General features: G+C 45.8%; 1 protein-coding gene across 1 annotated transcript in view; it reads left to right on the top strand.

The window, feature by feature from the left end:
• The window catches only part of fbxl13 (F-box and leucine-rich repeat protein 13), a 447,713-nt gene that overhangs the window by 52,186 nt on the left and 368,509 nt on the right, over positions 1 to 27,018 (top strand). The window contains exon 7 of the mRNA XM_068059249.1: positions 5,920 to 6,029. Within this exon, the coding sequence (XP_067915350.1) occupies positions 5,920 to 6,029 (110 nt within the window). The remainder of the gene's footprint in view (positions 1 to 5,919; positions 6,030 to 27,018) is intronic.

Here is a 27,018-nt window from a genome sequence, read left to right as displayed (position 1 = left end):
GGTGAAGGGCACATTTAGAGCTGATGTATGAGGACATTCTTCTTCACACAGGGATTGATCAACATATGGAACACACTCCCAGATATACTAATGCAGTGTTGTCGAACCGAATTTCGATGCTTGCCAAACTTATGGCGATCAGGTCACCATATTCACCACATGATACAAAATACCTGCATTATTAATAAAACAAATGCAAAATCTTTTGAAAAAAGCTTTGAGGTTTTAAACTGTCAGCAATCAAGACCGATACACCCACTGCCAGAGTCAGGGGAACAACTTTGCAAAGGTTTTTTTTGCAATCCAGCTGTTCAGCAGAGCAAGCCTGCTGCATACACTCTCAAAGGGTGGTGACAATCTTGACTGAAGTCTTCCATTTCTGATAGTGTGCTCCAGTTTATTTCAAAAAAGCAATGTCTTCATGTCTTTAATGCCTTCAATGTCTTTAATCGACAAATCTCTACATATTTGCTTCTGCACTCTGATTCTTGCCTTCCTTACGCTCTATAGCCTGCCATTTCTGAACACAGCGTCCGGACATTCAATTGATCTTTGGCTCATGGTCAACTCTCGTAATCTCTCCATTTTACGCCAATAGCGCCTATTCTTTTCAATCGCTCGTTTCAACTGATCTATTAAGATGAAGGCTGAACACATTTGGATATTGCTACACCACCCCAGCATGCCAAAATTGCATATTTCAACCCTCATTGGCAGCCATGCAGCGCTGTCCGTCGCTCACGCACCTCAACTGTTTAGCGAAAACTGCCAACCACCAACTAAACAAAACCAAGTTCTTCAGTTAGCATCCCCTGTGTCACTGGATTCCCCAAGAAAATTTCCAGAACAATCAAATTGCTGTCCTTTTGAAGGCTGAAAATGCTGAAAATAATCAGCAGGTCAGGCAGCATCTGTGGAAAGAAAAATTGGGTTCTGATGACAGGTCATTGACCTGAAACATTGGGCTGAATTTTTGGGTCCCACCAGGGGCGGGAATGGTGGCGGATGGGTCCCAAAAGTAAAGGTAGCAGCCATGTTCAACGAGCCCATCCGATCCCCGATTGAGGATAATTAAGGTGGTTGAGGAGCACATTAAGAGCTGATTACTGGGGGGCGGTGGGGGGTGGGGTGCGGGGGGGAGGTGGGGAGGTGGTGGTGGTTCTGGAGAGGTGTTGAGGTTTTTACAGGGGTGCACGGGCTGCATGCACTATCTGGGGCTCACTAGGTACACAGTGGGGAGCTAGTCATGGCCGTACTAGAAAATTACCTTGGACCCATAAAAGGGTGAATGCACAGATGTGGACTCGGCCGTTGACACAGTGGGGAGCCAATCATGGCTGTCCTGGAGAATTACCTCAGACCCATGAAAGTGTGAATGGGCAGATGGAGATTCAGCCATTGACAGTTCAGGTGGCGGGGAGAGTAGGCAGTTAGTGCTCGGGCAATGTAGGGGTTATCTCACTTCTGGCATTGTGGGGGTGAAGAGCAGGGGGCAAGGCTGCCAAGGACATTTGGGAGGGTCACCTGATCACAAGGAATGTTGCAGCTGGCAATGGAGCATGACTCTCAGATTTTGGGCCCAGTGGCATGGGGAGCAATAACCTCTGCAGGAAGGCAAGAGCCGCGGGCATCAGGGGAGCAAGGGAGAGGAACAAGGGGCACGAAGAACATGGAGGCCTTATCCACAGCATAGGATCTGCTGTCGAAGAAGAGTTGCTGTGACATGACCGCGAACCTGTGCCGCAGCAGATTACGACTCTCCAGACATATGGTCACAGATGTCTGTGCCCTCCTCGTCCAAGACGTCGCACTATTGGTTGCCATGCCATGCCAGTAGCCATCAAAGGCATTGAGGCCTTGAACTTCTTCGCTTCTGGCTCCTTGCAAGGATCAGCTGTGGACCTTGGTGGCATCTCGCAAATAGCTGCACGCCACTGCATCTCGCAGGTCACTGATGCCCTTTTTGCCAGGGCTGGACAGTACATTCAGTTCACAACAGTTGAGGCATTGCAGGCACAGAGGACAATGGGTTTTGCCGCCATCGCTGGATTCCCCCTGGTGCAGGACATAATTGATTGTACTCTGTGACCGCCTAGTCAGATTAATCAACAGGAAGGTTTTCCACTCCCTCAACGTGCAACTGGTCTGCAACCACAACAGGAGCTTCCTGCATGTCTGTGCTCGCTTTCCTGGAAGCTGCCATGACTCCTTCATCCTCCATCAGTCCAAACTGCTGCACCTTTTCACTCCACCCTCCTAAAGTCTGCGGATGGATCCTGGGGATAAGGGATACCTCTTGAAGAGATGGCTACTCATACCTCTACAGAACCCCCAGATGAAGGCACAGAGACACTATAACCAAAGCCACCTGCTCTCTAGGACAACCATTGAGCAGGCCATCGGCCATGTGGTTCTGGTGCCAGGACCAGTCGGGTGGCATTCTGCAATAAACGTTTGCAAGGGTCTCTGTCATTGTGGTGGTCTGCTGTGCTCTCCATAACATAGCCCTCCAGAGAGGTGTGGACCTTGAGGATGGTGAGACCCTGGATGCAGACAGCTCATTGGAGAAAGAGGAGTGGCTGAAGGTGGCAGAGGAGGAGGGGGAGGATGCAGAACACTGACGTGTACCAGCTGCACAGGGAGGTGGTGGGGCACTGTGCAGGGCATGAAGATTTCATCTGGATGCCATGAGTGTCAGGGATCATCTTATTCAGGAACATTTCAAATGATCTCCTTTGACCCAGGATGAAGGGCATGGTATGCCAGTCACTCTGAGGTACCTGTGCTAACATATGGATGGAAGATGCAGCCTGAAACATCTAAACTCTTACCACCAATGAAGGAACCACATTTGCCCAAAGGCTTCGCCATCACTATTAAGAAATCTTTGATCGCCTTCACCACCTCATAGCTCTTTGTCCCGGCATCAGTAAAAGAAGTCTCAGACATGTGGCTTAAAGTGTCATTATTAACATTATGCTCAAAAAGAAAACAGTGCACAGATACAATTAGAAGACACTGCAGTGACCCAATTAGTGCTCCGTGGAATGTGCTGGCCTCCGCACTCAGCCACTTCTATGTGGTACTTCCCTTGTAGCCTCGGAGGTGGTGGAGGCAAACTGCTCACTTGTCTCTGCTTGCGGCTGAGATGCACATGACAGCGACCATATTATGGAGGTGCCCGTGGGAGTATCTCGAGAAGCTGCTGCACCTGTATCATTGCTTGGGCAGCCTCTGTCACTTGGCCCTGCTGCACAGAGGCTCCCACTCTTGGAGTAGCCAAGGACGCCAAGGATTGTAAAGGTGCATTGTGAGGGGTGGCACCCTCATCCTCATCAGTGCCATTCTCAGCCCTTGGTTGGGGCTCATGAAGGTTGGAAGGGAGCACCAGCTGGGTCGCAACTTGCATCCCCTCCAAGCATCTCTGCACCATTAGTGCCACTGATCAGTCCAGGCTGGATAGCATGGCATGCAGTTCTTGCATGCACTCCGGTTGCTGCTGCATATGGCTCTCCACAAGGTCAGCCACTCACTCCATGCAGGAGCACATGCACTCATAGCACTGAGCCATTGTGGTACACATGAGTTGGATGGACTCCTCCATTCTTTGCCTATACCCCATACTGCCCCAGAGAACTCTGACATGTGGGCGCACATATCTTGCCGCTGATCTAGATATAGAACCTTTTATCCCATGACTCCTGAGGCCCTGCATCTGTGCCCAGTTGAGCAGGGTTGTATCTGTCCTCAGTCCACCATGGGGAACTGATCACAGCGGCCTCTGCTTCTGGCATCTCCTCTCTGCAGACTAGTGCCATGCTCTTCACCCAGTGCTACAGCTCACAAGGACCCATCAAGGTGAGAGTATCTGCGCTGGTCAATGGTGCGCTTGTAAGGTATGACTGTGCTTATTCGGCTTCCTCATTGACATCTGGCGCAATGAAAGGAGAAAGGGAAAGTCTTGAGGGTTGACATCTGCACCTGTGGGAGACATATGAGGAAATGATGAGAGCTAGCCTAGGGAAGTAAATTCTCTGCATGCACTAAAGTTTGCTAGTGCAGATCTGTGTTTGGCATGCTGTCAGATGGGGTGAAGTGCAGTATACCCCCTTAATGAGTGCTTCGCCCCCTGTAATCACCATCTCCACTATGAGTGCCCATTTTGCAGGGCCAACTTCCTCCTCATCCACGATCCTTAATATTTACATGGTGCGATCCTCCATTGCTGTGATTATTTGGAAGTACAGAACCTTCTGCCTGTTTAGGCCCTCTCCCAGGTGTTATGTGCCCGTTTCTCCTGCAAGGACAAAAGAGAGCGAGATAAGGCACTGCTGTTCTCTACGTACAGTGGCATCTGCCCCTATTCAATAGAAGCGTCCTATATCAGTGATTCCAGGTCCTCAGCAGCACTTTGGCTCTGACCCTTGCTGAGGGGTTAGTAAATGCCCTGGACACACACTGATCCCATGTTCAGGAGCAGCATACACCCTGAGACCCCTCAGCTGGTGTGTCTGCTGAAGGTTGAATACCCATGGGCCTGTCTTGAGGGTTGGGGTTGCACTCACCTTGCCAGAGTGTAGGAGGTCATTGGACCTCTTCCTACACTGGAGCCAGGATTGTCTAATAACTCTTGTGCCAGTCAGAGTGGCTGCTATCTCAACCCAGGCTTGCTTTGTCTATATGGGTCTACTCCTCCTCCTCCCCCTCCCCCTCCGCCTCCTCCTCCTTCCCCTCCCCCTTCTTTCACCCCTCCCCCCCCAACCCGGGTCCCAGGCCTCCAGCTCTCCTGAGACATTGTGAGATAGCAAGATGCAGCCCAAAGCTCTGTCTTCTCTCTCCTCTTGCAGCAGGTAAATAGTGGGGAATTTAAATCAGGCCCGCACTTCATTTGACCCGCCTCCATTCCCACCCCCGTGGCCGCTGAACCCATCTCTATGTCAATTAAGGGGTCACCCCCATGAAAATTGTGACTCATTTCTGTTTCCCCCTGGAGTGGGTTCAGGACCCCGAAACAGTCCTTACTTCTGTTCCCTGCCCCCGACGGGAAAATCCAGCTTTTTTACACTGTTTCACTCTCTACACATGCTGCCTGACCTGCTGAGTATTTCCAGCATTTTCTGTTTTTATTTCAGATTTCCAACTTAGCAGTATTTTGTTTTTGTAAAGTTATTCTGCAATAGTTATAGAGCAAATTCCTTTTTTTGCTACCAGTGTAGGAGTTAGATTACATTGGCTTTGGAGATCATGTTCATCAATGGTACCTTTTAATTTGAGAACATTAATTTCCAAATTCAGTTAGGCTAGCTACATTCTACTCTTTGCCTTCTACTGTTATGCAGGTTTTGGCTGTTTTAGCTCCTGTTTTCCACATTGCTAGGCAGACTTTTTTGGTTGATTTGATAAATATTCTGCTGTATTGTATTCATCAGAACGGTTGTGCTTGGTTGCTGTGCTCTCACCTTTAAGTTTATGTTACAGTTCCTCCAATTTCCCACAGCGTACATGCACTTAACCAAATGTGTGAACAACAACTGCCATTATTGCTTGGGTGATGAGGCTCACCTTAGCATATGGTTGGGACTCAAAGGAAGACTACTCTTGCTGTGGAAAGTCATCCCAGAAACACTGTGCCATGCAATGAGCATCTCCAAGTGAGGCAGTTAGCAGACAGTTTGGGATCTACAAATGCACTCAGATTGCCTGCTCCAAAAACGATGCTTATAATCTTAAAGACTTGTAACCTCCCATAACTGTGATCTTGCATATTAGTGACATTATAAACTCTGCAATCATTTATTGTTTTGGGTCACATTGTTTAAAGCATTTTACTATGTGGCAATCTTATTGTGGGTTGAAATATTGCACAAATACCCACTCAGGATCACATTCTTATAATTTAGTAATTTATTCTTTTTCTAGTGGCAATGAAGCATTTACAGCATGTCAATGATCAGCTTTTGAGCAAGACCATTTTAAGAGAGTGGAGTAAAGTGGCAAAAGAGACTAGAAAGACCCGAGAGTACTTTGAGGTAATTAATACTCAATTATTGCATGCATTTACAATATATTTAATATGTACCCATCATATTTGCAAGTCTTCAGTGATATAAATTATCATTTAAGTCATCTAAACATGCACAATGATGAGCACAATCAAAGTAAATTGAAAAACATGCAGAGAACATCACAACATAGAAATTTGATTGTGCACTTCTCGTTTGTTGGTTGGTAATGGACTCCTAACTCTCCAAAATGGCAGGCAAGGAACTGAATGTTCATTTCAAGCCAGAGAGCTTGTTCCATGATACTGTTATAGGCAAATAAACAGGGATCGAGGGCCTATGCCTGAGTGCTTGGAACAGGCGTTGGTCCCTTTGGATATGAGTATAAGGGGCTGGATTTTATGAGCCCGCTGCCAATCCCAAGCGAGCTCAAAAACTAAGCCAGAGAGCTGCCACGATCTTAAGTGTGGTGGCTTATTTAAATAGCCAGGGTGGCCCACCAGCACCCCCCCCCCCCCACCCCCCGCAATCACGTGGAGGGGGTGGGCTGTCCGTTGCCAGCAATGGTGTCAGCTGCCTGTGCACAGACGCTGGCGCCATTTTTAAAGGACAGCCAGCCCTTTTGGCATATTTAAATTTTTAAAGAAAGATGACCCAAAAGTAAATAAAAATTTATTATGCCCCTTTACCAACCTCCCCCACCATAGCAATTACGATAAGTATTTGCCCTTCCCCCCAAAACAGTTACTGTTTACAACTGATCTTCGTCACCCCCCAACCTGCACAAAGTTTAAGGTTTAACCCTTCCCACCATTCCCTACAACATTACGCATGTTTGACCTCATCCCACACGCCCCCCCTGCCCAGCATTGATCAACTTACCTCCTCCCCACTCTCCATCAGTGTGACACCTCGTTTCCATGGATGGGATTCTGAAGGCGCAGGAGCGCCAGCCGCCATGCCAAAGATCACGGCGGGCCCTCAAGATCTCAGCTAAGTGTATTTAAATGTATTCATTTAATTGATTTGAATAGTTTAACTGTGGTCCCTTCGCCCAATGGCAGGGGGGCCGCCACGGAGCCGTGCCACTACCAGGAGGATCGGGCCGGGCCTGCCAGCATTGAGGTCTGTGGCGGGCCTCATCCAGAGCCATCTTCAGGCCCCACAAACCACAGATCACACTGTCGAGGGTTTCTTAAAATCCAGCCCAAGGAGTCTAACACATCAGAGTTGGGTTGCCCTGAGGCAGCTCCGCTGGCATCTGCTGTGTCAGGAAAATGTTTACATGAGACCTAACAAGCAGTTCTAAAAGGGCCACTGCCACAAAGGTAACATTTAAAAATATTTTTATCTGAAACCACATGGCCCGCTATCAGCCGACATTTCTTACCCCTCCCTCATCATGATCTTGATGTGATGCTTGACCACCCCCCTCCGATGCCGCTGCCATCCTTCCTGATTACTGCTGACATTGTTACGAGCGAGTCAGGAGGTGTGCACTGTTGATTCTACTTCCACTTCTCCATGGGTCACAACACATATTTAAATTTTCCCACTTAATGATACGGTTGATCATGTACTCTATTTTTCCCAGAATAAAACACACTAACCAGGTTTCTTTAATGAACAACAAAATTATCAGTTTATTATAAAACATGTCTTAACCAGTAATGAAGTAAAGCATAAACACACAGATTGAAATTTTAAAGTTCCCTTTTTACCTTAGGGGTGGCGTGGTGGTATTGTCACTGGACGAGTAACCCAGAGACTCAGGGTATTTCTCTGGGGACGTTGGTTCAACTCCCACCACAGCAGAAGGTGCAATTTGAATTCAATTAATAAAATCTGGAATTAAAAACTAGTCTAATGTTGGATATGAAACCATTGTCGATTGTTGTAAAAACCCATCTGGTTCACTAATGTCCTTTAGGGAAGGAAATCTGTTGTCCTTACCTGATCTGGCCTACATGTGACTCCAGACCCACAATGTGGTTGACTCTTAAATGCCCTCTGAAATGGCCTAGCAAGCGATTCAGTTGTATCTAATCGCTACAAAGTCAATAAAACGGGAAGAAACTGGACAGACCACCCGGCATCAAACTAGGCACCAGAAACGACAACGGCAAACCCAGCCCTGTGGACCCTGCAAAGTCCTCCTTTCTAACATCTGGGGGCTTGTGCCAAAGTTGGGAGAGCTGTCCCACAGACTAGTTAAGCCTGACATAGTCATACTCACGGAATCATACCTGATAGACACCCAGACACTGCTATCACCATCCGCGGGTATGTCCTGTCCCACCGGCAGGACAGACCCAGCAGAGGTGGCGGCACAGTTATATGCATTCGGGAGGGAGTTGCCCTGGGAGTCCTCAACATCGACTCCGGATCCCATGAAGTCTCATGGCATCAGGTCAAACAGGGCAAGGAAACCTCCTGCTGATTACCACCTACCGCCCTCCCTCAGCTGATGAATCAGTATTCCTCCATGTTGATCACCACTTGGAAGAAGCACTGAGGGTGACAAGGGTGCAGAATGTACTCTGGGTGGGGGACTTCAATGTATATCACCAAGAGTGACTCGGTAGCACCACTACTGACCGAGCTGGCCGAGTCCTAAAGGACATAGCTGCTAGACTGGGTATGCGGCAGGTGGTGAGGGAACTAACAAGAGGGAAAAGCATACTTGACCTTGTGCTCATCAATCTGCCTGCCACAGATGCATCTGTCCATGACAGTATTGGTAGGAGTGACCACCGCACAGTCCTTATGGAGACGAAGTCCCGCCTTCACATTGAGGATACCCTTCATCGTGTTGTGTGGCACTATCATGTGCTAAATGGGATAGATTTCAAACAGATCTAGTAATGCAAAACTGCGCATCCATGAGGCGCTGTGGGTCATCAGCAGCAGCAGAATTGTACTCAACCACAATCTGTAACCTCATGGACCGGCATATTTCCCACTCTACCGTTACCATCAAGCCTGGTTCAATGAAGAGTGCAGGAGGGCATGCCAGGAGCAGTACCAGGCATACCTCAAAATGAGATGTCAACCTGGTGAAGCTACAACACAGGACTACTTGCATGCCAAACTGCATAAGCAGCATGCGATAGACAGAGCTAAATGATCCCATAATCAACGGATCAGATCGAAGCTCTGCAGTCCTGTCACTTCCAGCCGTGAATGGTAGTGGACAATTAAACAACTAACTCGAGGAGGTGGCTCCATAAATATCCTCATCCGCAATGATGGGGGAGCCCAGCGAAAGATAAGGTAGGAGCATTTGCAATAATCTTCAGCCAGAAGTGCCGAGTTGATGATCCATCTCGGCCTCCTCCTGAAGTCCCCAGCATCACAGATGCCAGACTTCAGCCAGTTTGATTCACAGCTACAACACTGGCATCTACCTGGCAGTGTGGAAAATTGCCCAGGTATGTCCTGTACACAAAAAGCAGAACAAGTCCAACCTGGCCAATTACTGCCCCATCAGTCTACTCTCAATCATCAATAAAGTGATGAAAGGTGTCATTGATAGTGCTATCAAGCAGCACTTGCTTAGCAATAACTTGTTCAGTGATGCTCAGTTTGGGTTCCGCCAGGGCCACTCAGCTCCTGACCTCATTACAGCCCGGTTCAAACATGGACAAAAGAGCCGAACTCAAGAGGTGAGGTGAGAGTGACTGCCCTTGACATCAAGGCAGCATTTGACCGAGTATGGCATCAAGGAGCCCTAGCAAAACTGAAGTCACTGGGAATTGGGGAAAACTCTTCTTCGCTGGTTGGAGTCATACCCAGTGCAAAGCAAGATGGTTGTGGATGTTGGAGGTCAATCATCTCAGCTTCAGTACATCACTGCAAGAGTTCCTCAGGGTAGTGTCCTAGGCCTAACCATCTTCAGCTGCTTCACCAATGACCTTCCTTCAATCATAAGGTCAGAAGTGGGGATGTACGCTGATGAGTGCACAATGCTCAGCACCATTTGCGACTCCTCAGATATTGAAGCAGTCCGTGTAGAAATGCAGCAAGACCTGGACAATATCCAGGCTTGGGCTGATAAGTGGCAAGTAACATTTGCGCCACGCAAGTGCGAAGCAATGACCATCTCCAAGAAGAGAGAATCTAACCATCTCCCCTTGACATTCAATGACATTACAGTCACTGAATCCCCCACTATCAACATCCTCGGGGTTACCATTGACCAGAAACTGAACTGGAGTAGCCATATAAATACCGTGGCTACAAAAGCAGGTCAGAGGCTAGGAATGCTGCGGCGAGTAACTCACCTCCTGACTCCCCAAAGCCTGTTCACCATCTACAAGGCACATGTCAGTCCAATTGCCTGGATGGTGCAACTCCAACAGCACTCAAGAAGCTTGACACCATCCAAGCCAAAGCAGTCTGCTTGATTGGCACCCCATCCACAAAAAACATTCACTCCCCCCACCAACGACACACAGTGGCAGCAGTGTGTACCATCTACAAGATGCACTGCAGCAATGTACCAAGGCTCCTTAGACAGCACCTTCCAAACCCACTACCTCTTCCAACTAGAAGGACAAGGGCAGCAAATGAAGACCACCACCTGCAAATTCCCCTCCAAGTCACACACCATCCTGACTTGGAACTATATCGCCATTCCTTCACTGTCACTGGGTCAAAATCATGGAACTCACTTCCTAACAGCACTGTGGGTGTATCTACCTCACATAGACGGCAGCGGTTCAAGAAGGCAGCTCACACAATAAATGCTGGCCTAGCCAGCAACGCCCACATCCCATGAATGAATAAAAAAACTCACACACACACACACACACACACGTACACCGGTTAACCGGAACAATAAAAGGAATTTTTGTTCAGAGCTCTGTTACAGACAAAAAAACACTTGGGCTGAATACTTGCTCATTCTTGAAGAAAACAGCAGATGAGATATGTTGTGTTCCAAAACTGGCAATCAGTCTAACCTCCGAGTGCGTGTAGACAGGTCATTGGGATCTTTAGAACAGTTCTTTTCAGGTGGCGTTAAGAATTAATTTAGCAGGCCTTTCTTCAGATAGGAGCTGAGATGAGTTGACAGGTGCTGGAAAGCTGAGCTTGGTTGTGGTCTTCTCTCCTTCCTTGGGAATTCTGTTCTCCTTTTGCAGGCTTGACACTGTAAACATTCAGCAAGAATCTGGTCTCTTCCTCTGTGACACTTCTTCAGCAGGTGCTAAGTTTATCTAATTCCAGAATATAAATACTGGCACTACAATCAAAAGCTTGCAAGTCTGCTGCTGTCTCAGGTGTGCGCTACTGCTCCCGGGCTTGTCTCTGCCCACATCTTCCCAAGTTACCAGGGTTTCTGTCCTGTTTTTAACTTGAGTCACGTGACAACCAGTAAATGTTGCCAAACCAGTTCTTTCAGTGTCCTTTTAATGACCCTCTTGAAAAAAAACTGGATCAACATTTCTTCAGTTTGACTATGAAGTCCTCAAAAAATATTTTTAACAAAAACAGAAGCACTTTCATCACAACATAATGATCTGCAGTATGCGATGACTGCAGTCTTGTTTTCCACTCTGCACCAGATTTGCAAGCATTCTGCATACAAGAGTCCCAGCCCATCTTTGAATGTTGCCCAAAACAAAACTTAGATATCAACCCACACCTGGTCAACCAAATTTTCCACCTCTCATCTATGTTGAAGGAGAGACTTTGGAATATGATGAGCACTTCCCATACCTTGGCAACCACCTCTCTCAAAAGGCTGCCATTGACAAAGAGATCCAAGACCAGATCAGCTGCGCCAACTCAGCCTTCTACAAACTACAGCAGCGAGTAATTGCCACTAAAGAGTCAACAAAAGTACTGGTGTACAGAGCAGTTGTTGTCACCACACTCTGTACTGCAGTGAGACCTGGACTGTGTATCAATGACACAGAGAAGTGCTGGAGAAATTCCATCAGCAATTTCTCCGCCACACCTTCTGGATTCAGTGGGAGGACTGTTGAACAATGGCTAGTGTCCTTCTTGAAGCCTGCTCCGTAAGCATTCAGGCAAAACTCCTGCAAAACCAGCTTTGATGGACTGCACAGTGTGTCCAGATGGCTGAAAAAATCTCCCCTGCCAGGTCCTGTTTTCTCAACTCTCAAATGGCCAGCGTTCCAGTAGGGGACAAAGAAAATGCTTCAAAGACACTCTGAAGCTCTCTTTGAAGCATGGCAGCATTGACATTGATGACAGGGAGGAACTTGCTACCAATCAAAATGAGGACAACTTATCCATCAAGCTGCATCATGCTTTAAGTCCAAACGCCTTAATGATGAAGCAGGGTGGCAGCAGAGAAGGAAAGAAAAGTAAGCCAATCCTGCATTCTGAATCCCACTGTCTCGTGGGACGTCCAGCCCCGTGTGCCCAAAGGTCTGCGGGTGGAGAATTGGCCTGCCAGTCACATGAAGGCCCATGGCAGAAACTAACGCCCCTGAGTAGATGTCATTCCCGAATCGAGGGACACCCGACAACAATGTGTCTAAATTGATGGATAATCCTCTGTTGTTTTTCATTACTTCAAAAATACCACAGTGGTCTGATTTCTCAATTTTTCCTTCATTTGAATAACTACTTCTTCTGATCCACCTCACATCCAAATTTAAATATTATTTTCCTGTTGATTTCATGCAACATTCGTTGACAAAGCCCATATTACTTAAGTTATTTTCCAAAAAGGCAGCACTAGTTATTTTGATTGTGCTGGTAACAATCTGCATCAAAACAACAAAAAGAGTAATTATTTTAATCAAAATTAGTTGACCATTGTGGCTATAAAAATTTCCAATGAACTCTACTTGCAAGGAGGCCACCAGAATTCATATGTAATTGTGAGTCATGAAGTATTGACATTCTTCCTGCATGAAAAAAATGTGAATTCCACTGTTCCCGAAAATGTATCTGCAGGAATCCTTGGGTTATCTGAGTTTAGTTTTGTCCATTATGCTCATTAAATAAATGCTAAAGCCTTGCAGAGTGAATTCTTATTTGCTGCAAACTGCTAAAAATTTAGACGTTTACATCAAATAGTTAGCTTGGGACTCTGGTTTTAGTTTTGAGTATCATTGTTCTTGACCGTAACATACAAAAGAGGAAATGGTCTCAACCAGTCTTCCTTCTTTAAATGAGCAAATGTGAAGGAGGAATTGGATCAGCCCTTTACATTGGACAATGTTAAACAGGTTTGATTTCTAAAAGTAAATCACCAGGGAAGATGAGGTGGCTGTACTGCAATTTTGCAAATACCACGTAGGCTGCATTGCTTCTCCAATTTTGGATAGTTGCTTTTAAGTCTGTGCAGAAGACAAAACTCAACCCTTTTGCTGTATTCTTGCTGTAACTCTGATAAGAATGTATCAAAAGGTCTGAAAATTAAACTGGGATTAAGATGCACTTGGTACTATGGCCGGGATTTCACATTGGGCAGACGGGAGCTGGCCACCGACTGAAAATTCAGTGGCGAACCCACTTCTGCCTCACCTGGGGATCCAACCTGCATTTTACGGGTCCCCAGGCTTTAATTGTTCTGAGGTGGGACTCTCCCCCACCCCCCTACTTGAGGGAGGAAGTCCCGACTCATTGAGCTGCCGGCCAATCAGCGGGCCGGCAGCCCCTAGTCCCAGCACTGCCAGCGGGAGCGGTGGCCACTACTGGGACTGCAGCCCAGCTGACTGCAGAGGAAGACATGGAGCCAGGAGTCCAGGTAAGTTTTGGTTGGCTTGCCAGGGGTAATCGGTCAGGCCTCGGCGAGGCAAGGGTGGTCGTTTGGGGGGAAGGGGGGCATGTTGGGTCTTGGGGGTGGTTGGGGTAGCGGGAGTGACCCTGTACCCGATAAATAGGGCCCCTCATCCGAGACGATCGGAAACCACCTGCTTTTCCCAGGCGGCTTTTCCTGGCTCCAGGACGCCTGCTTGGCATGCATAAAATCGCATGGAGGCGGGCGAAGTCCCTTAAGTGGCTGTTAAGTGGCCATTTAAGGGCCTTGATTGGCCTGTGGCAAGCAGGTCGTTTTTCACCCCTCCCGCCCTACGTAAAGGGGGGGGGGGGTGGAGGTGGGAGCAGGTCGGGAAAGCCTCCCGGAGCCTCCTGCTCCAATTTATGCCACCCCGCCTCCTCACCTCCCCGCCACCATCCGGCTCGTTGGGGTGGCGTAAAATTCCGGCCATTGTCTTGCACAGGAGTTCTTGCTTGGCCTTCTGGGTGAAGCCTTCACCTGCTTCGCTCCAACACTGGAGGTTCCTGTGTACCCCAGCCTTTCAATGGACCAGTAGATTATCAGTAACCCTCAAAGGTTCAGATGTTGATTTTATTTTTTGATTTGGTATTGGCCCCCTTAAAGTACTGGTCGGCAGGTTGTGCACTCAGTGGCTTTGTTGCTGGTGATATTGATACAAAACCAGGGATATCCCTCTGATTTGTGGATTTCTGCAGGGAAAGCACCGGGGATCCCAGGCAGGCACCTCTTGCGGATTTTTGGCCCCTGTATCTCTGCATATTTTAATTGGTTTGACATATGTTATAATGTTACTGAAGAGGGATAAAACCAATTATGATGTTGGAGTCTGATTTCTTTGATTTTGATATCACAATTAGACTTTGTCAAAATACTTGCTGCATTGTTGGAAAGTTTTAAAATTAATTACAATGTGAAGGATGTGGCCATTTCAGTTTTGGATGCAGACAAAGCTTTCAATGGGATTGAATACAGTTTTCCATTTATGTACCTGCTGACATGCTTTAGAGTAGAAGTGCTAGCTGCATGCATATTTTCCTATTGTGGTGAATTTGGCAATTTGTTAACAATCTACTTCTTTTGGAGCCCTTTGTTGCAGATTTATGCTTATTATCTGGTATTAAAGAAGTTGGCTTCTTAGTTTACATCTAAAACTTGGTATTTGGTGATCCGCTAATTTTGACTGATATTATCCCTTCACCAACTGGTGAGCGAAATGGACAATTATGAGTTGTTATCTAGTACTGCAATTAATTGATCAGAATGCTACCATATAATCTCTTTTAAGTGAACTGCAGATATGTTTCCATTAGTGCTGTTGCTTTTGCAGGAACTTCAGTATCAAGGGTTTATGAATATATAATCATAGCCTTTATGAATATACGATCCTCTAGCTGAAAAAAAACCTTTCCAGGTTCAAGTATTTTTCTGGCTATGATGTAATATTAGGCCCAATTATACTGTTCCAGTTGTGAAAAATTATCGTCCTGACCTCTAGTATTGCAATGCTCTGATCCTGAGGGATCTGCATCTCAAACTCAAGAATTGCCAAAGTAACCTAGCTCAGGAGTCTCAATTTATACTACTTAGCAAAACATTGTAGAATTATTTCCATGAAACTAACAATAATTGAGCTACAAAAAGCACCTTTACCATATTACCCTCTCTTCCGCATATTCATAGTGTATACTTTATGCTCACCTATTGTACCTAAAGAAATAAGATGGACAGGCACTTCTCTCCACCCCAAAATTGATACCTGCCTCGAGCCTCAGGTTACCTGCACGATGGCCAGATAGTGATTCTTGCTGGGTTTGGTTGGGAGTCCGGCCCCCAATATGGAAATGAGGCTCAGAAGTTGGACCTCTCGCCAATGGGGCTTCATGGGGGTTTCCCACCCACTCCAGCCCCTAGTCACCGCACTCTTGTCCCAAGTTAAAATTCAGGCTTACCTCCTTCAAAGAGATGGGAGCCTATAATGGTTAGCTGCTGGATGATGATTTCAGACTGAAAATTACGACACTTATGCACTTTTAAAATCTCAGACCACTGATGCAACAAACTTACCCAAAACTCTGCAGCCTATGTTTTAAGTTGCAAAAAGTCCTGTTCACCTGTTATCTCTGTGCTCGCTGATCTACAAAAGCTCTCAGTTCACTAACACCTCAGTTTTAAAATTCTCATCCTCGTGTCAAATCCCACCATGGTATCATCTCTCCCTCTCCCTATTACATTCTTCAGTTCTACACCCCTGCAACTCCAAACATTTGTCCATAACCACTTCCTTTACTGCACCATTGGCGACTGTGCCTTTAGTTGTCCAAGGCCTAAGCTCTGGAATTCCCTTGCCACTTCACTCCTTGAAACCTATCTCTGACCAAACTTTTGACCACCTCCTCTAATGTTTCATTCTTTGACTCAATGTCAATGTTAGTCTGATTGCACTTTTATGATGTGCCTTGGGAAGTTTTATTATGTTTAAGGCGCTATATAGCACAACTTTTTGCTGTTGTTGTCAGCTATTTTTAAATTTGTTCTTGGGATGTGAGCATCACTGGCAGGGCCAGCATTTATTCCCCATCCCTAATTGCCCTTGAGAAGGTGATGACGAGCCACCTTCTTGGTGGTGTAGGTACACCAATAGTGACGTTTTCTGTAGTGGGTTGATACAACTGAGTGGCTTGCTCTGCCATTTCAGAGGGCAGTTAAGAGTCAACCACATTGCTGTGGTCTGGAGTCATGTGTGGGCCAGACTGGGCAAGAATGTCAGATTTCCTCCCCTGAAGGACATTAGTGAACCAGGTGGGTTTTTATCAACAATCTGGTAGTTTCATCATTATTGATTAACTATAAATGAGGCTAGCATTATATTTCAGATTTATTAATTTAATCTAAATTCCCCCAGCTGCTATGGTGGGATTTGAATACACGTCTCTAGAGCATTAGTCCAGGCATCTAGGTTACTAGTCCAGGATCATTTGTCACAGAACTGTATTTTTTTTCTCCTATGTTTGAAACAGTATGTTTTTAAGACTCTATTAAAAACAGTGCACATTTAAGACAGAGAGAGAAGTTTTAGATTTCTGAGAACAGTGTGCCAGCTGCACTTGTTACCGAGGCAACAACAGGAGAGTGAGGAGGTCACATGCTATAATGTTTCAATTTAACTGTGGGTAAAAACCAGCTAAAACCAGTTTTTGAGAGACACCAGCGAAGCGTGCTTACTGAAGGAAGGAGCTGTCTATTTCTCTCAGCAGAAATTCTACAATAAGCTATAGGCCGTGTTTATTGCCTAAGGAGGAAAAAACCCTTTAAAGAAGACCATTTGTATTACTGGAAGTAGCAACATTTCCTTCTTTACTTCTGATCCAAGAAGTCTTTGCCTCAAGATCGAATCTCTCTTGACTGATTGTGTTTTCTGGAATTTGCAGTAAAGTTTTGACTGAGAGACTGTCAGTTTTAAAATTCGAGTGGACCCATTGCTATACTCCTTGTTTAAAGAACTGGTTGACGCCTACTGCAGCTGAAGTGCTTTGAATGCCTATCAAGGAAAGTCTGTTTCATCAAATCCGCGTGGAGACTTCAAGTGGCATCTAATTTTTTTTTACATTAGGATACCTCACCCAGTAAGAACGTAACCCACGAAGACGTACAACCCAGTTATTTATTTATTCTTAAGGAACAGCTAATTTTTAAAACATAATTTTTTAAAAACGGTTAACCGTTGATTTTTGGGTGTATGTGTGTGAATGGGGGAGTTAGGTTAAAATAAGTTATAAGGTCTTTAGACATCAGTTTATCTTAATAGTGTTTAAGATTTAGTTTTTAATAAATAGTTAATTTGTTGTTGTCTAAAATACCTGGTTTGGTCTGTTTTATTCTGGGGGGTTACTAGAGTGTTTAATTTGGCTGTTTTCCATTGGGTGGGAAAACTTGAATAATATGCTGCAACCTGTGGAGTGACGGGACTGAATTGACAGTGCATTGCTCCTGCCTCGGTCGTAATATATTAATTGGGCATCTCGTCCGGGATCAGATTAATTGGGGGCTCGCGTTTGGAATCATATTAATTGCTCGTCTTTGGGATAACATGTAAATTGGGGTCTTGCATCTAGCATCATATTAATTGCTCTCACGTCTGGGATCAAATTAATTGGGGTGCTCAATTGTCGGGATCAAAATCTAACGCCAATTACGTGAATTATAAGGGGATTAATAATTTGAATTTTTTTTTTAAATGAACCAGGTTTCTCGTGTAATAAGTTACAATCTATACCATCAGAATGGCATTAGCAGTTGCAGCAGTTTTTCTGGAAAATGAGTATGTGTCCCCCAGTGACTTTACCACTTTAACCAAGAATAAACTAAAAGAACTGACAGCACAATTGGGGTTAGAATTGAAATCAGGTGCCAAAAAAACAGTGATAATTGACCCAATAACCCAACATCTAAAATTAGAAGAAGCAGATAGCAAGTCAGAGAGTAATGCAGTGGAATTGGCTAAGATTCAGTTAGAAATGAAAAAACTTGAGCAGGAAAAAGAAATAACAATAAGAAAACTTGAACTGGAAAAAGAGGAAAGGGAAAAAGAGAGAGCATTTCAGAGAGAAAGTGAGAGAGAAGAAAGGGAATGTAAACTAAGAGAGATGGAACTAAGACAAAGGGGTAGTCTTGACTCCAGGGAAAATTCGAGTCAGGAAGAATCTGAATTCAGCTCAGGACCCAGTGAAAAGCTGTTTAAATTTATACAAGCTCTTACTAAGTATGAGGGAAGCGACGTAGAGGCATTTTTCATATCTTTTGAAAAAATAGCCAAACAGATGAAATGGTCGAAGGAAAGCTGGACATTGCTTATGCAAAGCAGGTTGATAGGCAGAGTTCAAGAAGTTTACACCATGCATCTTGAAGAGGCTTCTGCAGATTATGAGATGTCAAAAAAGGCTATTCTTGCTGCGTATGAATTAGTCCCTGAAGCTTATTGTTAGAAGTTTTGGAACGTACAGAAATTGGCTGGGCAGACGTATGTAGAATTTGAGAGGGTGAAGCGAATTAATTTTGATTGTTGGATATGGGCATTAAAGATGGAAACCACATATGAGAATCTTTGAGAATTGATTCTGCTGGAAGAGTTTAAAAATTCAATTCCTTCAGTAGTGAGAACTGATGTAGATAACCTGAAAGTTTCGGCAAGCAGCGGAATTTGCTGATGATTTTGAGCTAGTGAATAACCTTTCTTTAAAGTACGCCTAGTGAATGACTTAATATCTGGGATGGTAACTATGGGAGTTGTCCACAGTTTGCAAGTGGAGGAAATTGATCTACTCCTAGGAAATGATTTGGCCGGATCAAAAGTATCAGTTTCTCCTATAATTACAGAGGAACCAAATGAAGTTAGGGACAAGGAACAATGATAGGAACAAGTTCCAGGAATATTTCCTGCATGTGTAGTCGCCCGAGCAATGGCTAAACAGCACCCATTGTTGGAGTCAAATAAAAGAAAGTCTAGTCCTTTATCCCAGTCATGCAGTTATTCGTGACAGTATGTTCTAGTGGCACCACAAACAGCTAGCCGAGTATCTGAAACCTTATTTGGGGATTTAGATAATCCAAATGAGATGTTTAACAGATCTATAATTGCAGCACAGCAAGCTGATTCAAAGTATTACCGAATAGCACAGATGGCTCTGACAGAAGCTGAGGCAAAATGAGTTCCAGAAGACTATTATACGGCAAACGGGGTTTTGAGGAGGAAATGGAGACCGCCTCATAGACCTGCGGACGAAGTCTGACAGTTGTTGAACAGTTAGTGGTACCACCTAAATATTGCCAGGGATTATTCAGTTTAGCACATGACATTCCTCTTGCAGGACATAGGGGGATTCGGAAGACCAAATCAAGTATAAGCCAACATTATTACTGGCTGGGTCTTACAAAGGATGTGAGACAGTTTTGTAGGACATGCCATACAGGCCAAATGGTAGGAAAACCGCAAACTACCATAAAACTGGCACCAGTAGTTCCCATACCAGTGATTGAGGAACCATTTAGCAGGGTATTGGTAGACTGTGTAGGACTCTTGCCAAAAACAGTAGTGGGACATCATTACATACTATCATGGATATGGCTACTCAATTTCCAGAGGCCATTCCTTTGAGGACAATTACTGCTAAAATAGTAGTAGAAAAGTTAACCCAATTCTTTATAAGATACGGGTCATCACTTGAAGTTCAAAGTTCTAATTTCATGTCTAAGATATTTTAAGAAGTCATGGGCAATTTGGGCTTTAGCCAGCATATCACCCACAGTCACAGGGAGCTTTAGAGAGATACCACCAAACTCTCGAAACAATAATTAGAACATACTGTCACGAATATCCGCATGACTGGGATAAAGGACAAGACTTACTTTTATTTGCCACCGGAGACTCACCGAATGAGTCTACAGGCTTCAGTCCTTTCAAACTGGTTTACGGACATGAAGTAAGAGGTCCTCTAAAACCCGTAAAAGACAGATTCTTGGAACAAAAGAATGAATCTTCGATGCTGGACTATGTATCTGTGTTCCTGGAAAGGCTCACGAAAGCTTGTGGTGTAGCTCAGGAACACCTTAAAGCATCAGCAGGCGGCACAGTGGCGCTGTGGTTAGCACTGCAGCCTCACAGCTCCAGGAACCCGGGTTCGATTCTGGGTACTGCCTGTGTGGAGTTTGCAAGTTCTCCCTGTGTCTGCGTGGGTTTTCTCCGGGTGCTCCGGTTTCCTCCCACAAGCCAAAAGACTTGCAGGGTGGTAGGTAAATTGGCCATTAAAAATTGTCACTCGTATAGGTAGGTGGTAGGGAAATATAGGGACAGGTGGGGATGTTTGGTAGGAATATGGGATTAGTGTAGGATTAGTATAAATGGGTGGTTGATGGTGGGCACAGACTCGGTGGGCCGATGGGCCTGTTTCAGTGCTGTATCTCTAATCTAATCTAATCTAATCATCCCAGGCCAATGTGAAAAAATGGGTAGGCAAGAATGCATAAACCTGCAATTTTCAACCAGTGGATGAAGTATTGGTGTTGTTACTATTACAGGGGGAACCATTAAAAGCACAGTTCAGTAGCCCATATAGAGTGATCAAAAGAGTTGGTAAAGTAGATTACTTGATTGACACCCCTAATTGCCGGAAGAAGAACCAGTTGTATCACATCAATATGTTAAAGCAATATTATCGCAGGGAGGAGGATAAGCCAGTACAGGTATGTCAGGTAATCGGGACTGTTGAGAAGGAAAAGGATAGTGAGGATGAGGCAGAAGGAGGTGTTAGCGGGAATTAATCTAGAAGAATCACTCGACACTCAGGTCTGCTCCAATGTCAAACAGTTTATTACGCCAGCCAGCGGGGAGCAGGTCACTGGGCTGTCCAGATGCCTCTCCACCGAACAAAGGAAAATCCACAACAGATATACAGTTACTCAGCCCATCCCGGCTGGACATGGTCCAATCATAACGGTTATTGATTACATACATTACACATATTACCAATTAGATTACTTATTAGGCATCATGTGCCTACGTGATCAGCTCGTGCAAGCCCCCTGATCACCATTGATGATCTCAGGCCCCATCAATTCTCCTTGAGTCTTCCAACTGTCACTTTTAATTGGGCCTGCATTGCTGAGGGTGCCGTGCAGTCTGCAGTTACACTGATAAGAGGGGCCCTCTCAGTGTCTGTGCTATGTTGTACCAGGCTCAAACTGCAAGATAAGTAACTTGTCCCACAATGCCTCGGGCCAATACTTCATTTTGTACCAATATGTAGCTATACTTTCAACTTATATATGAGAGTATATATATATATATATATATTCACTAGGATTATATTAATCTACTTACTCAAATAACATTTAAACAGTATGATATTTACTGCAGGTGCCTCTGCACTTGGGAATACCCTACAACAGAGGCGTAGAAGTTCTCAGATTGAGCCTCCAACTATCAGGTTAGCGAATACATAATGGCGAGGAAAATTGGACAACATGCTTTTGCACTTAGAGGCGAAACAACGTGAAGACCTAACCAGGCTTTTCACAACACTTAAAAGAGTCTGTAGGGATAAGCAGGGATGTACATCCTTAACCACACATGATGTGGATATAGAGGAATCCGTTAAAACAACATCCTTACCACTTAAGTCCAGACAAATAGGCCCAAGTAAAAGCATAAATCCAATAAATGCTGGAAAACAACTTGATCAAACCTAGTCAAAGCAGCTGGAGTTCACCAATAGTTCTAGTACCTAAACCTGACGGGTCAACCCGATTTTGTATAGACTACAGAAAAGTCAATGCAGTAACGAAGGCAGAATCCTACCCAATTCCACGTTTAGAAGACTGTATCGACAGAGTGGGCAGTGCTAGGTTTCTTACCAAGATGGACTTGTTAAAGGGATACTGGCAAGTTCCTTTGACTCCTCGAGCCAAAGAGATATTAGCTTTTGCAACACCTGCTGGTCTTTATCAGTGCCAGGTGATGCCATTCAGGCTAAAAAATGCCCCAGTCACTTTTCAAAGATTAAGGAATCAGGTGGTAGCCATAGTTCCCAACTATGTACTGTATCTCGATGATGTACTAATTTACAGTACCACTCAGCAAGAACACTTAAACCAGCTAAAAATTCTGTTTAAAAACTACAAGCAGTGGACTGGTGATAAACCTGGAAAAAAGCGAATTCGGAAAAGCAAGAGTAACTTACCTTGGACACATAGTGGGCAAGGACAAGTATTGCCACAAATGGCAAAGGTACAAGCCTTAATGGAGTTTCCTAACTCTAAATCTAAATGGGACATTTTGAGGTTTTTAGCGATGTGCGGTTTTTATAGGAAATTTGTATGGAATTTTAGTACTCTGGCTGCTCCATTAACCGATTTGCTACAAAAAAAGAAAAACAAAGTAGTATGGTCAGATGAATGCCAGGCAGCTTTTCAAAAGCTAAAGGCTCTTTGAGGATGGGCTCGGAGACGGGGAGGGGGGGATGTGGGGGTGGGGCGTAATATTGTGTGGGAAAAAAGTTGGAACAGAAGTCCGATGTTATCACATCAGTTCCAGATTTTGCAAGGGGGTGGATGGCATGGTGGGCAAAAGGCTGCCTTGACCCAACAAAAAGTAATTGAGCCAATTAAATAGGTGATAAACTGCAATTTTTTGGGCTTATTTTACGGAAAGTCCGTGGGAGCCTCGGGGTTTCAGAGCCCCGGCAGGAATATGAATGCGGCAAAGAGGTGGCAGGTCAGCTCTTGCTTCATTCTGCAGTCATTGGGTGATGCAGCATGCCTTGGCACAAAGGGTAGAGCAGCCCAGGCATTGTATCTCATCATGGGCGGTGGGGGGGGGGAGGGGCTAAGGGTTGTGCTGCCAGAGTGCCATCTGGCAACAGGCATCTGCATGGATTTAAAGGGAAGATGGGTGGGGTGGTTGGAGAAAGTGTCTGGTTGAAAGACCCTGGAGACTGAGAGTGCCCACCTGCCATGGGCATTGTGCACTCAGGAGGTGGGTCCTCTAGTGAGGAGGAGCAGCTTAGAGTGAGAGAGCTGAATCCACAGGTCGATGGACAGCAGCAACCTCATGGCCAACTGGAGCGCCAGCCTTGGAGTGGGGATGTGAGAGAAGGGTGCAGAAGACAATGCGAGCAAGCTCCTGCGTGCAAAAGTAGGTACCCAGCAGCGAGGGTCTACAGATAGAGAATGAGCTACCTTCAGATGTCTGTGTGGCAGTGTTGTCGAAGACTACACCTCCCTAGAGAGGCCATCACAGATCTGTGTGGCATGATGGTGGACGAGCTGAGCCCTAATGGCGTTGCTGACCATTCTATGCCAGTGGCAGTGAAGGTCACCATAGTGCTAAGCTTCTATGCGTCTGGTTCTCTCCAGAGACGCACTGGAGATATGTGTGGGATATCCCAGTCTGCGACACATCATTGCATCAAGGTGGTGACCAATCCCCTCTTCAGGAGAGCCAGCCATGACATCCCTTATCCAATCCCGATAGTCGGTCTGAGAGAGCCATCGGTTTCAGTGCCATCGCTAGATTCCCTCAGGTGCAGGGTGTCATCAACTGCACAAATGTGACCATCAAGGCTCCCACAGGCCAGCCAGCAGTCTTCATCAACAGAAAGGTGTAAGATTTAGGTTCAGAAGCCACAGATATTCAAAGAAGGGGGTCGAGCTCATAATGTGATATTAAAATAATATATTAAGCAACAGGTTATATATAATGTATATTAAGAAGTAGCAGTTTTAATATGATGGTGCATAAGCTAAATAGACAGAAAAGACATACAACCCATAACAGATTGAACGGATTACCGATCTCAGATCATACAGTGGGGCAGAACGGTGTTGGCAGTCTCCCTGATGGTTGAGGCAGGCGAGATGTAGGTGGTCCCTTCAGTCCTTGGGGTCTTCAGTCTTCTTGAGCTAACCAAAATGTTAGGCCAGAGCCAGCATGGATGCACCTTGAGAAGCTCTCTTCCAGACGAAGAAGAGCCCCAAATTTTTCTTCTGAGCACCTGATTATATACTTTATTTCTGGTGGCTGGTAAGTATACCATGTCAATCATATTCAAGGTAATCGCTCCTATTTCCATCCAGAGCCCATGGAGTCATCTTCTGGCTCATCGCTTGCTAGGACATTCTGTTTAACCTTTACTCATGAGACCCACCTTAGCAGCTTTAGTCTTGTTTTAGAGCCTGTCCTAGAATCATGTCCTTGGCAGAGATAGCAGGCCTAAGCTGTCCTGGCTGCCTGCCATAGGATCTTTCTTAACACAGAGAGGCAATCACAATACTATGGGTTGAATTTTACGCCGCCCCAGTGGGTCGGATGGTGGTGTGGGGGCAAATGAGGGTGGCGTAAAATTGAGCGGGTGGCTCCAGGAGGCTTTCCTGCCCCGTGTCTGCCTCCGGCCAGCTTTACGGCAGTTGGGAGGTGGGGGACGCAGAAAAAGGCCCACCCGCCCGAGGCTAATCAAGGCCCTTAAGTGGCCACTTAACGGCCACTTAAGGGTCCTCTCCCGCCTCCACGGGTATTTTACCCATGTCAAGCGGGGGTGCTGGGGATGTGAAAGGCCACCCAGCGATAGCTGCCGGCCTTTCCGTGTCCAGGGGGGTGCCATGGCAGTCGGGCACAGGGTGTCCGATTGAGGGCCGCCCCCGCCTCCCAACCCACCCCTGGGACCCAAGACGCCTCCCCTCCCCCCAAACGACCACCCTAGCCTCACCAGGGCACGACTGATCCCCCTGGTGAGGCATGCCCAACTTACCTTCACTCCTGGCTCCATGACTTTGCCGGCCTGCTGATTGGCTGGCAGCTCATTGAGGCGGTACCTCCTCCCTCAGGCAGGTGGAAGTCCCGCCTCGGGGCAATTAAAGCCTGGGAACCTGTAAAATACGGGGTGGATCCTCGTTGCAAATTCCCGTCCGCTTAAGGTAAAACCAGCCCTATGTATTAATTCCATAAGAATTCTATATTATTCTGAAAAGTATCATGAATTAAAGGTCCCAATTCTTGCAAAGTGCTTCCATTCTATCAACGTCTAACAGTCTGAGACTACCCCCACTGGATCCTGCAGGGATGTGCTCAGTACCCTGGAAACAGCCTACTATACTGAGGCACTCCCAGGTGCCTGACCTTTTCACTCCCCCCTTGCACCTTCAACAGTGGATTCTGGGTGATACGGGCTACCCACTCCTGTGAACAAGCTGGAGATGGATGCAGAGGAGATGTGCTTATACAAACATGTTTCGGATGACCCTTACTATTATCTTTCCACTTAAGATTGAGGAAATTTGATAGAGGTGTTACAAATTTTGAAGGGTCCGGACAGATTACATAGGGATGTTCACTGATTATTGCAGTGTTCAATACCATCCACAACTCCTCAGATACTGAAGCAGTCTGTGCCCGCATGCAGCAAGACCTTGAGAACATTCAGGCTCAGGCTGATAAGTGGCAAGCAATATTAATGCATATAAGTGCCAGACAATGACCATTTCCAATAAGAGAGAATCTAACCATCTCCCCTTGATGTTCAATGACATTACCATCACTGAATCCTCCACCATCAACATCCTGGGGGTTACTATTGAACAGAAACTTAACTGGACCAACCATATAAATACTGTGGCTACAAGAGCAGGTCAGAAGCTGAGAATTCTTCCACCTTCCAAACCTGCGACCCCTAGCCTCTAGAAGGACAAGGGTAGCAGATGCATGGGAACACCACCACCTGCAAGATCCCCTCCAAACCACACACCATCCTGGCTTGGAACTATATCGCCGTTCCTTTACTGTCGCTGGGTCAAAATCCTGGAACTCCCTTCCTAACAGCACTGTAGTTGTACCTACCCCAAATGGACTACAGCGATTCAAGAAGGCAGCTCACCACCACCTTCTCAAGGGCAATTAGGGATGGGCAATAAATGCTGGCCTAGCCAGTGTTACCCACATCCCAGGAATGAATTTAAAAAAATTCTGTGGCAAGTACTCACCTTCTGACTCCCCTAAGCCTGTCCAGCATCTACAAGGCACAAGTCAAGAGTGTGACCTGCCTGGATGAGTGCAGCTCCAACAAGATTTAAGGAGCTTGACACCATCCAGAACAAAGCAGCCCACTAGATTGGCACCCCACCTTCAAGCATTCACTCCCTCCACCACTGGCACACTGTGGGAGCAGTGAGTACCTTTTACAAGATGCACTGCAGCATTTTGCCAAGGCTTCTTCGACAGCACCATCCAAACCTGTTACCTGTACTACTTAGAAGGATAAGGGCAGCAGACGCATGGGCACACAACTACCTGCAAGTTCCCCTCCAAGTTATACACCATCCTGACTTGAAGCTACATCGCCGTTCCATCACTGTTGCTCAGTAAAAACCTGGAGCTCCCTTCCGAATATCACTGTGGGTGTACCTACACTACATGGACTGCAGCATTTCAAAAAGGCGGTTCACAACCCCCTTCCCAAGGGCAATTAGAAATGGGCAATAAATGCTGGCTTTGCCAGCGACCCTCACATAGCATGAACAAATAAAAAAAAATGACTTTGGTAACTCCTAATTTTTCTACAGCTTTGCGTCCTTTCTCCTTGTGACTATGTGAAGTGACTTTGAACACTTTTCTGTGTTAAAGGTGCTATAGAAATGTAAGTTGTTGTACAGGAACTAGAAGAACTGTAGAACAAATCTTTGGAATGCTCAAGAGTTTTCTTAGTATGTATA

The sequence above is a fragment of the Heterodontus francisci genome, chromosome 27 (genome assembly GCF_036365525.1).
Source record: "Heterodontus francisci isolate sHetFra1 chromosome 27, sHetFra1.hap1, whole genome shotgun sequence".
Classification (NCBI taxonomy): Eukaryota; Metazoa; Chordata; class Chondrichthyes; order Heterodontiformes; family Heterodontidae; genus Heterodontus; species Heterodontus francisci.
The sequence above is the reverse complement of the archived record's forward strand: the minus strand, read 5'-3'. Positions and strand labels throughout refer to the sequence as shown.